This window comes from Platalea leucorodia, assembly GCF_965183815.1.
Source record: "Platalea leucorodia genome assembly, chromosome: 1".
Classification (NCBI taxonomy): Eukaryota; Metazoa; Chordata; class Aves; order Pelecaniformes; family Threskiornithidae; genus Platalea; species Platalea leucorodia.
The window spans coordinates 77,566,618-77,582,767 of NC_138823.1; the positions used below are offsets into that span (position 1 = coordinate 77,566,618).

The 16,150-nt window shown below is 39.6% G+C and overlaps 1 protein-coding gene across 1 annotated transcript in view; it reads right to left on the minus strand.

The window, feature by feature from the left end:
- The window catches only part of ABCA13 (ATP binding cassette subfamily A member 13), a gene marked incomplete at both ends in the record, with an annotated part of 196,115 nt that overhangs the window by 166,859 nt on the left and 13,106 nt on the right, over positions 1-16,150 (minus strand). The window contains 6 exons of the mRNA XM_082329177.1: positions 3,194-3,321; positions 5,445-5,644; positions 7,192-7,356; positions 9,103-9,236; positions 10,328-10,443; positions 13,660-13,823. Coding sequence (XP_082185303.1) covers positions 3,194-3,321; positions 5,445-5,644; positions 7,192-7,356; positions 9,103-9,236; positions 10,328-10,443; positions 13,660-13,823 — 907 coding nt within the window. The remainder of the gene's footprint in view (positions 1-3,193; positions 3,322-5,444; positions 5,645-7,191; positions 7,357-9,102; positions 9,237-10,327; positions 10,444-13,659; positions 13,824-16,150) is intronic.

A 16,150-nucleotide genomic window follows, 5' to 3' on the forward strand; every position in this document is an offset into this window, starting at 1 on the left:
AGCTCCATGCCCCCAGGTCCAACCAGCAGCAAGGCTGGGCACACAAGCCAACACGTACGCAGTAAATGCACATGGCTGACCACACAGATCACCACAGACCAACACACACAGCACCCACACGCACACAAACAGCGCCAACGGCTTCATCCTGTTCACCTCCCTGGTTGATCAAGATGAAGGTCTGTTAGAGGGAATACATACCTATATATACACACACACACACACACATATATATATATACACACACACCCCACCCCCACACACACACAGAGTGTGGATCCCCCCTAGCAGCTGGGCTCAGACACCCAGTCTGCCCAGCAGCTGCTCCTGGATCCCAGTCTCCCTCCCCAGTTGCTGGCACCTGGGCATACGAGCCCTCAAGGCTGCAGCCCTGCTCCGGCTTCTGGTACAGATGTGCTTGCTCACACACAGAGTGGATCCCTGCAATAACTGCTCTTGGACACTCAGTCCATCTAGCAGCTGGTCCTGGTCCCTCAGCTCTCCCCAGCTGCCTCACACATAGGAGGTGTACAAACAGGTCTCTCGGTCAACCCCCAGACCCCATGGTCTCTCTGCTGTTGGCCTGGGCCCCCTGGTTCCTCCGACAGCTGACGACTCCTCACTGTCAGAGTAGTGCATGCCTCTGCAGCTCCCAGGCCACCTCACCCACCCTTCAGCTGTCCCAGCCTGATATTCACTAGCAATCACAGACTGAGATGCCCACCCTCACTCACTCTAGTTTCTGGCACCACAGACACACAGGCCCCACCCCATTTTCTGGCACTTGATTTCACTCACTCCAGTCCTTTCAGTTGTTGCTATGGGCCCCTATATGTCCCGTGGTCTGACCTCAGTTGCTGCACCCAGACCCCCATATACACACTTGCACACAGAATAGAGACTCCTCACCCAGGAAAAAAAAAAATGAGAGAAATGGAGTTTAGTGAGAAGGCAGGACAGCCTGCAATGGTCAGCTGCAGGGCATGGCCAGGCAAGGATATTGATCTAGGAGCCCCTTTCATCACTTTATTTCTATTTTCCCATACTTGTTCCTCCCCAAGCCACCTAGATCACTTCCTCTCCGTGCCTTGGGTTCTTAAGTCTTGTGCAATCCCAAAATGTTCTTTCCCTGCTTCCCGTAACGAGTCCCATACCCCTAGGCAGTAACCCCCTCAGTACGTAATGTGACCCAGCCTTGGAGGATGCGGGACAGGGTACCATTTGGGTTGTCCCACTTGCCACTGTTCCTCCATACTCCTTTTACCACACAAGCTGAGAGGGCAGATGCCCAGCTGTAATAAATCAGTGTAACTCCACCATCATGAAGGAAGGTATACTGATATACAGTATACAGGAAAAAATGTGTAGCATGCTTCAAATTAACCCATCCTAAAAAGGAGACTACAGAAACTATCCTGAAGTTTCAGGGGTGCCTTGCAAGTTTGGGTGCACAAGTAAATCAGGATTTGATAATACAACTAGCAGTACTGATTCCATGTGGCTGTGTGCTATAAAACAAAACCCACAAGACAAAAATCACACCTTTTGTTCCAATGACCTTATCAACTCAGAAGATAAACAATCAGCAAACTTAATATTAAACACCCTAAAAGTGCACCTTTGGAATATTATGTTGAAAGAGTACTTGTTTTCTCATGAGATCTGCTCCCTGCTATGCACTCAGTCCTTGTTCATTTTTAGAGACCAAAACAGATTTTACAGTTTAGTTAGTTTACCTGATACAGCTAAAGCATATGTTGGATTATATCTTTTATTTTTTTGCGTATCAACAAGAGAACTGCTCGCTAAATTCCCAGAGTAATCAGCTATAAAGCCATTAAAGCCAAGAAGCATACATGTTATACAATATAACACAAGGAAAGTGAGCTTTGCTGTTATCACTGATGCTGTAATGTGACCTACACAACCTTTACTCCTAGTAATGATGCACAGTACTAAAATACACAGAACTTGTGTCAGTCTGTTAATTTCCAACAATGATCTTTAAACAACAGATTTTTATTTGTAATCTGAAGACATCCGAGCTAGAAATCAAGGACAAAATTGCAGAATTTCAGTGGCATCTTGGACAAAATCTGTATTTTTAATATATTGTTTATTCTTTACTGTAAAGTCATATGTAAATATCAAGTAATTTAAGACTATCAGTGTCGCCAAAAGGGTTAAAGTGTTTTTCACATACCTAGTTACAACTGGGTAATACAAGTGTTCTTCCTATATATACCCACATTACAGTATTGCAGGTCTCCACTAAAAGGTTTCACAGAAAGATATCTTGTCCCTTTTCCCTTTCTTTTTTTAAATCCAGGTCTGTGTGGACCTTATAATATGATTATATTGCCAACCAACTCCTGGGTATCATGGTGGTCAGCATCACACAATCTGAGTCCTAGCACACCGTATAATACTACAAATGTATTCCAAATCTGAAAGTGACAATTGCTGAACAGACATATTTACAAGAACTTCATGGGAGCTAGTTCATCTTATTCAGTCAACCTGCTGAAAACAGGTTGAGTTCCCTACCTTCTTGTAAAATACACCTCCACTTGCCCTGAGTTCTTCAGTACTGTCCCCTCTCTTCTGGGAATGGAATCTTCCACTTCCTTCACCATCAGCCTAGATTTGTGTCCAAAAGCATAGCCTCCAGAGAAAGAAGCACCCTGCCTCTATGCTTCACAACCCTCAATCAAATCCTTACTTAAAGAGATCAGAAAATACATATGTCCAACTCAGTGTTTTGCGTCACTTGCAATAACCAGCCAGAAAAGTCAAGCTGCACCTAAATCTAAAACCAAGACTTCTTGTTCACGCATACATGACTGATGGTGTCAAACTTCTCAGGCATTGACAATTTTAATTTTTATTAAGCAGGCTCTTTTTCTTGAGTTAGATCTTTAAACAACAGCCACAGCAGCATACAACACCATATAAGATGCTTAAGGAAATTGTTTATTCCTGATACGAGAAGTGAAAACAGGTATTATGCTGTGTTCTATCATCACTAAGGGAAACAAAATTTTAGGAATTCAAAAGCTGCTGTAAATATCTAAGTGTGACATCTATAACAGAGCCCAAATGCCTTCCTAGAGGTAGAATGTCATCCATTTCCCATGTTATTCTGGAGAAGTCATTTGAGTGCTTGTAACAAGTAACCACCATGCAGCTTTACCTTCAGTGAAGTATAAATACTGTGCTATTACGTTCCTTATAGCTCCATCTACCAGAAGCAATCTCTTTGTAACAGGCCACTGAGGTACACCCTGAAGTACAAACTGCATTCTCTCCAGATGCAGGATTCTGCAATCAAAAGAGGTAGAGCACAGATTTTTTTTGTTGTGCAGTCACTATATCATCTACTTTGTAGTTTCTTACAACAGCAGCAGGATAGCAGTTTTCTTTTATAAAAAAAGAATCAAATTCCAAAATGTACTACTAAATTATTGAACAATTTGACTGCAGTCTCTCTCTTAACAGTAGCTAATGGATTTTACAAAAACCTTGGCAAACTAAGGAAACAACAAAAAATAATAATAAAAAAAACCACACACAAAAACAAAACAAAAGAACCCCTCTGACTCTCAGCATTCACTGATCAGTCTCCCAGGTGAGAAGTACAACTTGTTTTCATGGACAAGTCTACTTCTTTTCAGACTAATTTAACTGAAGGCCAAACCCATTAATGTTAGGGAAGATTTACACACAAAATCATCTCCTTTCCGCCCCTTTGCAGAAAAAAAACAAAAAAAACAAAAAAAAAACAAAAAAAAAAAAAAAACAAAAAAAAAAAAAAAAAAAAAAAAAAAAAAAACAGGAGAAGTTTTCCATGAGAGAGTTCATTTTCTACCAAGCCACTTATTGTACTGAAAAAAATGCTTGTGAACACTCAAGGGTGGGAAAAGGAGGTAGTGGCTGTTATTCCACCAGTGACTGTTAGGTTAAGCACAGGAGTTATACACCTGTTTATAATCCCATACCTGTTCATTTACTTAGGAAACATTTCTTTCATTTTTTTTGTGTCCCTGTTCAAACAGATTTGTTTGGAAATGGAAAGAGGCCTCTGTCCATTTTATAAGTTAATTAAAACAGCAACAAATCCAGAACTAAAGACATTGCCAGATCACTTCCCACTTGGGGATGTGCTGCATTAGAGCACTTTGTATCTTTCAGATTTATCCTCAGATGTTGATTTGTATAGCATGGATCATACCTCCTCCAATGAAGGACAGTTTTTAATCTGAACAAGTAGAACTATTACAAGCAATGACAAATTGAGGCCAACATTATAACTCCCAGAAGGGATGCAAGTCATCTGGTGTGCACTTAGAGAGAAGCTCCTGCGCTATGCAATAGACTTTTATGAGGCTCTCCCAGCTCTGACAAACATTAACTCCCTGTATCTACAACTTCTAAGTCCTGTGTAGAGCATTCCAGATCATTTATAATAAGTCCTTTTTTTTTTTTTTAAATAGAGAGGGAAACAGAGCTCTTAAAACACTTTATTTTGCATAAATAGCCCAGAACAATTGTCTTGATTTCATTTTAAAACATATGCTGTGAATTAGAATATCTGAAATTAAAGCACAATCTTTACAAGCTTGTAGTTGCACTTGTCCTGAAATGGGAATTGAAGGCATTTCAAAGTTGCAACAAAATATATTTCTACTAGATTAGTGACCAAATGCTAAAAGAATAACTCTACTGTACAGGAAGATTTGGACTGCTTCAACAAAACAAATCATTCTGAATAAGTACAGAACTTATAGCCATATATTCATATAAACTGCTTACATTTGCATGAAGTAATAAGCCAAACAGAATTGGAAAGTTCAAAAACATTAAAAGAAATCTTAGCCTCAGAGTACCATAGATAAGATTGGAAACTACATATATATAAAGACATAGCATTACATTGTAATTCTGTTCTCCATAGCAGTCTTCTATTCCAAGATCTCCTGCACAAACTAAGGTGAGTATGACTGCTACAACAAAAATCCAAAACATTTCAGATGCACTGGACTTGCTGTACATGAGCAGATTGATCCTATAGCATACATCCATGAGAAGCATTACTAAGTCACAGCAACTATTTGTGGGAATTAGACTTTGCAGAAAAAGATGAAGAATTCAGGTCCTAGTTCAAAATGCTTAATTACACACAGCTGCTGATTCCTGAGTCCTGATCATGTACTCAGGTCCTCTGCTGAACCTCTGAGTAGGTACACTCTGAATGACAGATTTAATTTCTTTTTCAGAATGTGTATGCATCAGCACAATTATTTGACTGTATGAGGTTTTGAATTACAGAATCAAAAATAAAAACACAAAACAAAAATCAGAAATCTATTAAATGTAATGTGAAGATAAATATTGAAGTTTACCTGAACACTAACACAAGTTGCAGAAAGATAAGTATAACTTACAGATCATGAGATGCAGTATATCCTTCTGAAAAGTAGGCATCTGATTTCTCATTCCATTGCTGGATCAGGGTATTTATCTCTGAAAAAAGTTTCCTGGCTTTCCTGTCATCTAGAAACTGAGACATTAAATCAGCTATGCTTCTTTCAACTTCCAAAAGGAGTTTCTGAGAGAGGCTGCTGCTGAACCATTGCTCAAATACCTAGCAGATTGAACGCAAAACAGAACACACTTTGTTAGAGAATCAAAGCTTTCTTATTTAGACAAGACACAGAATTTGCATGTCTAAAAAAACCAAAGACAATTAACAGCGATAGTAAAATTTCTCCCCAACAATGTGTCTAGACTCTAAAATGACTGGCCTCACAAAGGTTGATTTTCAATACAGTTTGTACTGACCTACAAGTTGGCAATATAACATGCTACATCATACAGAGAATTAACACCCTATGCTATGCTGTCCTTGCCCAAAGACCCAGGAATGGTAAAGAGATGGCCCGAGACTAAAACCAACCAAAAGCAGACCTGCACAGTCAATTACTCAGGCTTGCTTTCCCTTACCGGACTTTTGCCTACTCTACCAATATGATGGAAGACAACAGCCTCAACTTTTTTGGGGGTCCCCAAAAACAAAACACAAAGAGATGGACAAGGAGCCTGCATGGTCCTATTGTATAGCCTAGAATAAGGCATGCCAAGGCCTGGCCAAACCTACCGACTGCTCTCCTTTCCTCCACCATTACATTTTTTTCCACCATTACATTTATTTAATGCTACATTGTTATAACAGATTTTTACTATAAAACATGTCCTGTTCACCAAGGGAATTCCCAGTAGCCTACAGTACTTCAAGTTGCCATCATAAGGATGTTAGCTCTTCTGAAGAGTTTAAAAACCATGGCTGAAATTATTACTGGATTTTCCTACAGCTACAATAGGGATTAGTGCATTAGTTTTGTCAATCACATTAACTTATTACTTCAAGTCATCATACATCAGCGAAACCTTTATCAAGAGAGAAACCAAAGGCTACATTTTTGAGGAAATACATTATAAACTCTACCTGCTTTCTATAGATGATATTGCAAACATCTCCAGAGCAGCTTGATACACAGCTAATATTTTTTAATCGGCAAAAAACATATTTCAGTAGAAAAACAAACACCAGCATTAAGGTGGCTAGGTAAGTGTTTTCCTTAGGAAACATCTGAATGGTTTATCCTTTTCTCCATGCAACTACACATATGTCATCATAAAGACTGCATGCCAAGCTGTTCTGCCAGAGAAGAATTTTAAGGTGCTATACTGGAGATTTACTCTCATCCACTTCAACATGCTTCAGCCACTATTGCCAGAGATAGGGGAGGGGAATTAAAAATAAACTAATTTAACACTATATTAGTGGAGGCCTGTAGTCTGCTTTCAGTTTTGCCTAAAATTCAGGCTCAGATGGGACAGTAAATGGGTTTTCCTTCTGTCAGGCCTTTGCAGTGCAGTATATTTTACTATATTCCCTATTAGATTTCAAATCTGTATTTGAGTTAATGAGAAAATCTGATTAAGTCAACACATGGTGATAGATTATACTTCCACTGTAACAATTCTTTATAAGAATTACTTTGTCTTATTAGCAAGATGAAAAAATTTCATGACAATAACATTTAATAACTAAGATCTTTTAACTGAGTTACTGTTGACAATCTACATGCAAAAATGAGGAATTTAATCTATTAATTAATTAAAGTGTACCTGTGCATAGAGTCTGAGCTTGCTGACAGCATGAACAAGATACACTTTGGCCTCATGCCAGGCAGAAACACAGTCCTCTTCATTATTCTCTTTGTTTGTTTTATCTTCTGGCACACTGGACAGAGCAGAGCACACAAACCGGTCCAGTGTCTCTCCTGTGGGAATCTGGCAGGGACATAGGAGGTTGATGAGCACCTCAAGAGAGCCGCTGAGTATTATCTCTGCTATCAACTTACTTATCTGGTGAAAAAAACATATCACATAGCCTCCTTCAGTGAGAACAAAGCCCATTTAATCCAGCCTCATATTCTGGGGCACAAACTTCAAAGTGCTCCACATGCAGAGTGCTGTATAAAATACCAGTGGCTCCATTAGGGTTCTCATACACCAGGCAGAATGATGATACTTGTATATGCAAGGAATTTTCACCATGTAGCTACACCAGCTTCTACAGTCATTTGCAGGCTGATGCTGCACTAACTTGACAATGATACAGTACACCTACACTAGAAGAACTGTATCGAAGCAACTTCACAAGTACAAAAATTACTGATGTAAAAAGCATTCAGTACAATGGTACACCTCAACCAATGATTACATGCAGCAGACTAGTTTTAAATTGAAGTTGGCAGGTGTCAGCAGCATGGCCAAGAGGCCAGATTTTTCCCTCATAACCTGACTTCTAAGTTCTGTGTTGAAAGATTTATTATTCCCAATCATATAAATTTTATTAAAGCATACAAAAATAATATAGTACATTTTAATTCTCCTTATTAATGTCTTTCTGAGATACTTTACATCCTAACTCCTTTCAACTGTGACTAGAAAATTTATTAAAAGTTTTGCAGATTTTTTGACACCAAAAGAGCTGGGGCATTACATACGGAATTGAAGTGCTCAGAACAGACATTGTCCAGGCCTCCATATTTTTTTTCATACTTTTTGAGGATCTTCAATGCCCTAACATAAGTACACAATATCAAGATATTAATCTATAAATAGCTAGCAAGTGAGCTGCCTGGGATTACACAGCCAATCATAGCTAACAGGCTATAGTCAAATTCAGTTCAGTTGATCAAACTGGCCATCACTGATAGTCAAGTTTTTTTATAATTTACTGCTTTGTGTAAATCAGTTATTTTTATAGATGAGCTCTTCTGCAGTACAACTCTAGACTGTACCTGGCAAAGAGCAAACAGATTTCAGATAAATATCAGCATGTTCTATTCAAAAACTGTGGACTTAAGTAGAAATTCAAAAGATGTTTCAAGTTTTCTGCAGTTCAAACCAGACCATCAGAACAGATTGCTTTGGCTTTCTAGAAGAAAGGTTAGAAAGTCCACTCTGAGAAAAGAGATTTTCTTCAAAATTTGACACATCGATGGTATATTTGAATAGCCCCACTGAGACAACTCAGTCAGATGCATTCATATCAAGACTACACAATTGAGAAAAAAAATACTCTTGAAGTGCCTTAATTTACAGACAGAAGAGACAGGCATTTGTTGTACAGCAAACCAGATGAAAAATGCTACCTGGAAAATTAATCCAGGCAGCTTCAAATCCAGGTTCTAGTTTAAAAGCTTAGTGGAGCAAATCCAAGAATTCTCTACAGGATTGGATAATAAACTCAGGACTTTGCCATATCCAGTGGTGACTTCAGAGAAACATAAATTCATTAATGTGCACAACTAGACCTGATGTTGATAGCATCTTCATGTGCAGAAACTCCAGCTGAAGCTAAATTACATTTATTTTGATGGGAATGAAGCCAAGATATTTAGCAGTCTTGTAGCTGCTTCACAAATCTAAGATTTGACTATAGCTTCCGTAAGGCATAAAAAATTCCTTCAGGGTACAAATAAAAACAAAGATGAAAGGGAGGGACACTGAAATTTTCAAGTTGTTTACCTTTGTTAATTGTGCTGTGTAACTTAGCAGCTTCTCAACATGAAGATCATCAAAACCAAACCTGGATTCAAGTTCTGCTCTCACAGCATGTGGATTCCACAAAACATCCCCAAGAGAAAGATTATACTGAAAACCTGAAAGAAAACAAACAAACAAACAAACAAACTTCTGTTTACCTTATTCCTGCTTTTTGTTCATGTTGTTTCTTGATGATTCATACTTGATGAGATCCAAGTACCATGTTTCCAGCTTTTTGTAAAAAAAAAAAAAAAAAAAAAAAGTAATGTGTGCACCTAAACACCAGTTTCACTAGGATAAAATCCATGATTGCATTAGTAGTATGGTAAGGTCAGTTAATCTGATGGTATTCTGACAGCTGATACAATAACGGTGAGATGCCCCTGCACAGTGATTGCCAGCAGACCCAATAGGGTGCCATTCTGAACTGTGTATCTAATTCTGCATGTGGTCATGTGAATGTATGTGTATCAGCTGGATATGAATCATTGCTGAGAGGGAAAGCACCATGAGAATACCAGAAAAAACAGGGAGTTCAAGCTCACCCCTCTGTGCAAGGGCTCCAGCATATCACCTTTGTACCACTTCAGTCTTGGTTTTGACAGCTGAAGTGGGATTTAGACTACATATAATTCTTAGCCAGACCTTCTATGCAGAGCAGACAGCTGCACCTAGAATCTGTGTGCCACCAGCTTGGCAATGAAACTTGTTCCTGACCTTTTCCTGAGGAGTTGTCCTGGGGCCAGTCTACCTTCTCCAATTAAACTCATCTCCCATACTCAAGCAGCAGATGGGAAACATAGCCCTTCGGTTGAGACCAGAATTTATGATAACAGAAGAAAGAAGCTTAAAGTAAAACAGCCATAATACTTAACATGCATGTGCAAAACAAGAGGCTATCCTTCTACCAAATGGAAGAAATTATCCTTTGCAGTGATTTAGTATCTCTCCAAAATTCACCACAGAAAGATCATTCTAAACACTATATATTAGACCAACATGCTTTGTTTATCAAATAGTTGTCAGTCTGATAAAATTTAGTTATTAGTATTTAAAAAACAGATCAATAAAGAAATGGGCTAGCACTACAGCAATATAGTTCAGTTCTTAGACCTTTTACATTAGGAATTTAGTGGAAGTTCAGACAGTTACTGCTATCGCATATTCCCAACATGCTTACAAAAAAACCCTGAAGCAAATACCTTACCTTCCAAGCTCCTGTCCTGTTCTGATGTAGCAGTTAAATTCAGTGCTGTTTTCACCACTTCATAGAAACTTTGGCCCAATGGCATCATAGTTAAATCCTTCAATGATACTAAGGTACTGAAAGTGAAAAATAAAATAAAAATCAAGCGCTCTGTACACCCAGAAAAATTGAAAGGGCTTGGTGGAAAAAGATGGAGTTCAAGCAATTGAATATTAAAATACTTTATTGTTGAAAAAACTGATGCTTTGTCAAATTGGACTTTTCATGAAAAAAACCCACAAATTCAGATTTTACAGTTAGAGTTTCATTCAATTTTCGTTAAGGAAATATCTCCTAAGAGGACCAATGTCCTCTTAAAAAAAAGAATGAGAGAAAAAGAGTTAAAAGTGAGAGCAAAAATGAGAGTTAAACCACCACAAGAGTTCTCCCAGTTATTCCTGCAACAAGACAGGATGGACACAGAATACTTATATTTTACTTCCACCCAATCTGCAGAGAAAAAAGGAACCTTTAAAACAACAGAACACTTATTTTCAAAACAAATTAAACAAAGCACATCAGGGAATGCCTTGACAAAAATATATCTATTGAATTTCTTACAATTCCCAGTCTCAGTCACTTTAGCTGTGAAACAAAATTCTTTGTTAACGTAGCTGTAATTTACTACTTAAAGTTTATACCAAATTTACCAGTTTTCCTTTGTTATTAAGAAAATAAGAATCCAGTTTTGTTAGAGTGGATCAGCAGTTTCCAACATACACAAGAGTAGGAAAAAAGCCCAAAAAAGCCCCCAAAATACCCGTTTAACTTCATCACGTAGGCATGAAAAGTTTGTTAAGTACCTCTGAGAGACACAGCAAAGATGGTACAGCCCAGGAACTGGGAGAAGTTTCTAATTTTGGATCCTTTCTGCTAACTAAATTCTGCCTGAGCTAGGACCTCTAGAAATGTATGTTAGTAATATGAAGCTAGTCAAGAAGTGAGCATTGGTTTTTGTGGTTTGCTTTCCAAATTGCATTAATTGTGGCAAGTTTGGTCATTGAAAGGTACCAAAGTCTTAAAAAAACCCAAAACCCAAATGTAAGCATCCGAGTCTGCTCTTATTAATCACCTGTGGGTTGACCCCAGCTAGCAGACAAGCACCTACACAGCTGCTCATTCACTCCCTTCTCCCACAGGAGAGGAAGAAAATAAAAGGAAGGCAAGAAGACTCAGGGATCAAAATAAAAACAGTTTAATAGGTTGTGCTAGTTTTGGCTGGGGTAGAGTTAATTTTCTTCATAGTAGCTAGTATGGGACTGTGTTTTGGATTTGTGCTGAAAACAGTGTTGACTGATAGCAGTAACTAAAACATCCCTGTGTTGAGCAGTACTGCAGCAGTGCTTGCACAGAGTCAAGGCCTTTGCTGCTTCTCACAGCACCCCACCAGCGAGCAGGCTGGGGGTGCTCAAGAAGCTGGGAGGGGACACAGCCAGGGGGGCTGACCCCAACTGACCAAAGGGCTATGCCGTACCGTATGACATCATGCTCAGCAGATAAAGCTGGGGAAAGAAGGAAGGGGGGGGACACATGTTCAGAGTGATGGTGTCTGTCTTCCCATGTAGCCATTACATGTGATGGAACCCTGCTTTCCTGGAGATGGCTGAACACCTGCCTGCCCATGGGAAGCAGTGAATGAATTCCTTGCTTTCCTTGCGCACAGGGTTTTTGCTTTACCTATTAAACTGTCCTTATCTCAACCCATGAGTTTTCTCACTTTTACTCTTCTGATTCTCTCCCCCATCCCACTGGGGGGGACTGAGTAAGTACAGCTGAGTAGTGCTTAGTTGCCAGCTGGAGTTAAACCACAACATAGGCAAAGCAAAAATTATGCATGCAAGCAAAGCAAAACAAGGAATTTATTCACTGCTTCTCATCAACAGGAAGATGCCCAGCCACTTCCTGGAAAGCAGGGTCTCAGCACGCATAACAGTAACATGAGAAGACAAATGCCATAACCATGAACACCTTCTACTTTTGCCCTCTTCTCACTCTGTCCATGCTATAGGTTTAGGGTAGAGAAATCACTGCTGAGGTTATATTAACAAATTAATAACTTGACCCAGCACAGCAGTCAGTGGTTACTGCTATCTTTGCTTACTGCTGCTGAAGAAGAATGAAATAACCAGAAACTTACAACCAAGTTCTTGTCTTACCTCAGGAACACTCAGAGTTTGCCAGCCTTTCAGAAAAGACTTCTGCTTTTGGGATATAAGCACTGCAAGCACAGCTAACACAGCTTTGCATGTTAACAGTTCAGAGAACAAGCTGGAATAAGGTTACAAAAGACTCAGGCATAAAGGGGAAAAAAAAAAAGATCAAGCCTCAACACAGTTGCAATCCACATATTGTAATCAAGAGAGTTATTTCCCAGTTTCAAAAAAAATTATGCCATCATATCCTTCATATATTTTTTATTAGGAAAAAGACAGCAGGATGCTAAAGGGTGACAGAATCAGCACAGTAATTTCCCATTAAGTCTTTGAGCCCCTGCCTCCCCATGGGGTAAGACTGGTGAAGTTCATGGCTAGTCTTGCACAGGCAGCCAGGTTCGGTGGCCTGCTCTAGTCTTATAAAGATGTTAACTGACTACAATGACAGTTACCTATTACAACCAACTACCTACTCTGACAAATACGTTTTTGACTTTTTCCTAATAATTCCCTTATTTTACTGAAAATTCCTGTAGAGATTTGTCTTAGTCTGTGCTTTTGATACCATGTCTTTCTCTGAATCCAGCTGTCCTTTACCCAAGGCAGAAAACTTTCTTATTCAGAATACATCTCCGTGGGTTTTTCTTACTGCTTCATTTCTTGCAAAAGAACAGCCAAAGCTATTTTGATAGCACGAGGCTTGAGAAACAAAATGGAGTTATTTTCCTAATATTGACCAAGTGCTACATACATATTAAGTTGATTAGAATCCAAACTATGATTTTCTTATATTCCTATGTAAATATTCTGTCTTTCAGAGAGTCCCAAAGCACATTACAAAGTTCAAAGCCATATTATGTGATGGGCTAATTTCAACCATTGTTACGATGAAGCTACTTCTTGGAGAATGCTGGCGAATCTCTGCTCAGCTGGACAGAGGTGAAAAATACAGTTATGAAAGAATCAGAATGGGTGAAAACTCCGACCATATCTCTATAAAAGCAGAATCTGGTAAGCAGCAGAAAATTTCAGCCTCTACACTGATAAAGATGCTTATTGTATTAAATAGCCAGTGAGAAGAACAAGAATTGCAGGTAAAATATTAAACCAGAACACTTTCAAGCATGTAAAAGTACTTACTTTTGAATAACTTTTAGAAACCATGCTACAGCAGCTAACCCATCTTCTGTATAAAAGCTGTTCAATTCAAGGTGAGGGAGTGAATGCAGAAGGTTCCATAAATAGGGTTGTTTGTACAGGTTTTCTGCTCTAGAAATCATTTCCTCCACTTCATTCAAATCCATCTTTATGCAAATAAAACACATTTACATGCAACACTTCAATTAACAGAAAAAAAATAACAGGTGCCTCTTACTTCCCCTACACCTGCCCTCTCAAATTTTAAACCACTTAAAATATTTTTTTCAAGTGGAAACATACCTCTAGCTTTGGTAATTCACCACATCATTTTGGTGGTACTTTGAATTTATGGCAGCTTTGTTTCAGATGTCTTTCTCTGCTCTGATGGAAAATGGAGCTGGGAGAAAAGATAAGCAATCTCTTTCTGCCAGGAAGTATAACTCACCCTAAAGAGAAGGATCATCTTTGATGTCTCAAACACAAGGAGCTCTTTAGCCCTGCAATGAATTTCTAAGTCTAGAGTATAAAGACCAGGGGACTACCAGGGACATGCCACCCTTGTGTCACAGCTCCTTGTGGGGGTGTGAGGGTGTCAAATAATAATTGATAAGAACAGCTCTTTAAAGATGGACTGGGGTAAAACCACTTCTTTTATAAGGACTACACTATCAGATGCCTATGCAAAACATAGGATCTATCATACTTTTTTATTATGCAGTCTTTGTTTCTCTAAATTGTTTCACTACGGCTCTTTTGGATAATGGTAACATGAGCGTGGTTTATACAAAAAGAAGCTTGTGTATACAAGCTCTGTTACTAATAGCGATAGGCTACTCTCAACTAAATATTTTCTTAATGTTGATACATACATTCTTTCTATTTTATATTCCATTCCAGAAATGAAATTTCTTATTGATACAGCTCCTTTCAATCAAGTATCTCACGATCAATTTTAAAATATCACTATAAAAATGCCATCTAATCTCAAGACACAAATTGGAAATCTAGGTTTCATGAAGTAGTAGTTACAATCAATCACATATGGAAAAAACACATTTTAAAATATATTTAAGTGAAACTAGTAATCTGTGAAACGTACAAAATTGACAGTAATGGAGATCCACTATTGTGCCCATTCAGCATTCCTCTTTTTCTTGAGATTGCAAGGGTGAAAGACTAATGCATTAGGGACAGCACAAAGACCAAACTCATTTCACATAAACTGCCAAATTGATTCTGGAAGGAATATGCTACATCTTGCAAATCTGTCTTCCTTCACCCCCACTTGAGTCCACTTGCCATATTTACAGGATCACAAATCTGAATTCAAAGTAATCTCATCCAAGCAAGAGCCCCATCTTTTCAATCTCACCGCAGTTTTAGTGGTTTTTGTTTTTTTTGGGGTTTCTTTTTTTTTTTTAAGTTTTGGGTTAGTTTTCTGGTTTGGTTTGTTTTTAATAATAAATACACATTAGGATAAGAGTTTCTGGCAAGACATTTTGTAATATGGTTTTATGCAATTACATAAGGTCTGGCAGATACCTTTTTAAATAGCTCCTAATGAACACTCAGCCTTCAAATAGCTGTGAATTTTAGCTACTAACAGCATAGTGTGGTGGGTTGACCTTGGCTGGATGCCAGGTGCCCACCAAGCTGTTCTATCACTCCCCCTCCTCAGCTGGACAGGGGAGAGGAAAAAAAGCTTGTGGGTCAAGATAAAGGCAGGGAGAGATCACTCACCAATTACTGTCATGGGCAAAACAGACTCAACTCAGGGAAATTAATTTATTGCCAATCAAAAGTTAGAGTAGGGTAATGAGAAATAAGAACAAACCCTAAATACACCTTCCCCCTACCCCTCCCTTCTTCCCAGGCTCAACTTCACTCCCAATTTCTCTACCTCCACTCCCCGAGCGGCACAGGGGGATGGGGAGTGGGGCTTGTGGTCAGTTCATCACACATTGCCTCTGCTGCTCCTTTCTCCTCAGGGGGAGGACTCCTCACACTCTTCCCCTGCTCCAGCGTGGGGTCCCTCCCATGGGAGACAGTCCTCCATGAACTTCTGCAACGCGAGTCCTTCCCAGGGGCTGCAGTTCTTTGCAAGATGATCCAACGTGCGGTCCTTCCCACGGGGTGCAGTTCTTCATGAACTGCTCCAGCATGAGTCCCTCACAGGGTCACAAGCCCTGCCAGCAAACCTGCTCCAGCGTGGGCTCCTCTCCCCATGGGTCCACAGGTCCTGCCAGGAGCCTGCTCCAGCACAGGCTTCCCATGGGGTCACAGCCTCCTTCGAGCATCCACCTGCTCCAGCGTGGCATCCTCCATGGGCTGCAGGTGGATATCTGCTCCACTGTAGACCTCCATGGGCCACAGGGGGACAGCCTGCCTCACCACGGTCTTCACCAGGGGCTGCAGGGGAATCTCTGCTCTGGCGCCTGGAGCACCTCCTCCCCCTCCTTCTTCACTGGCCTTGGTGTCTGCAGGTCTGTTC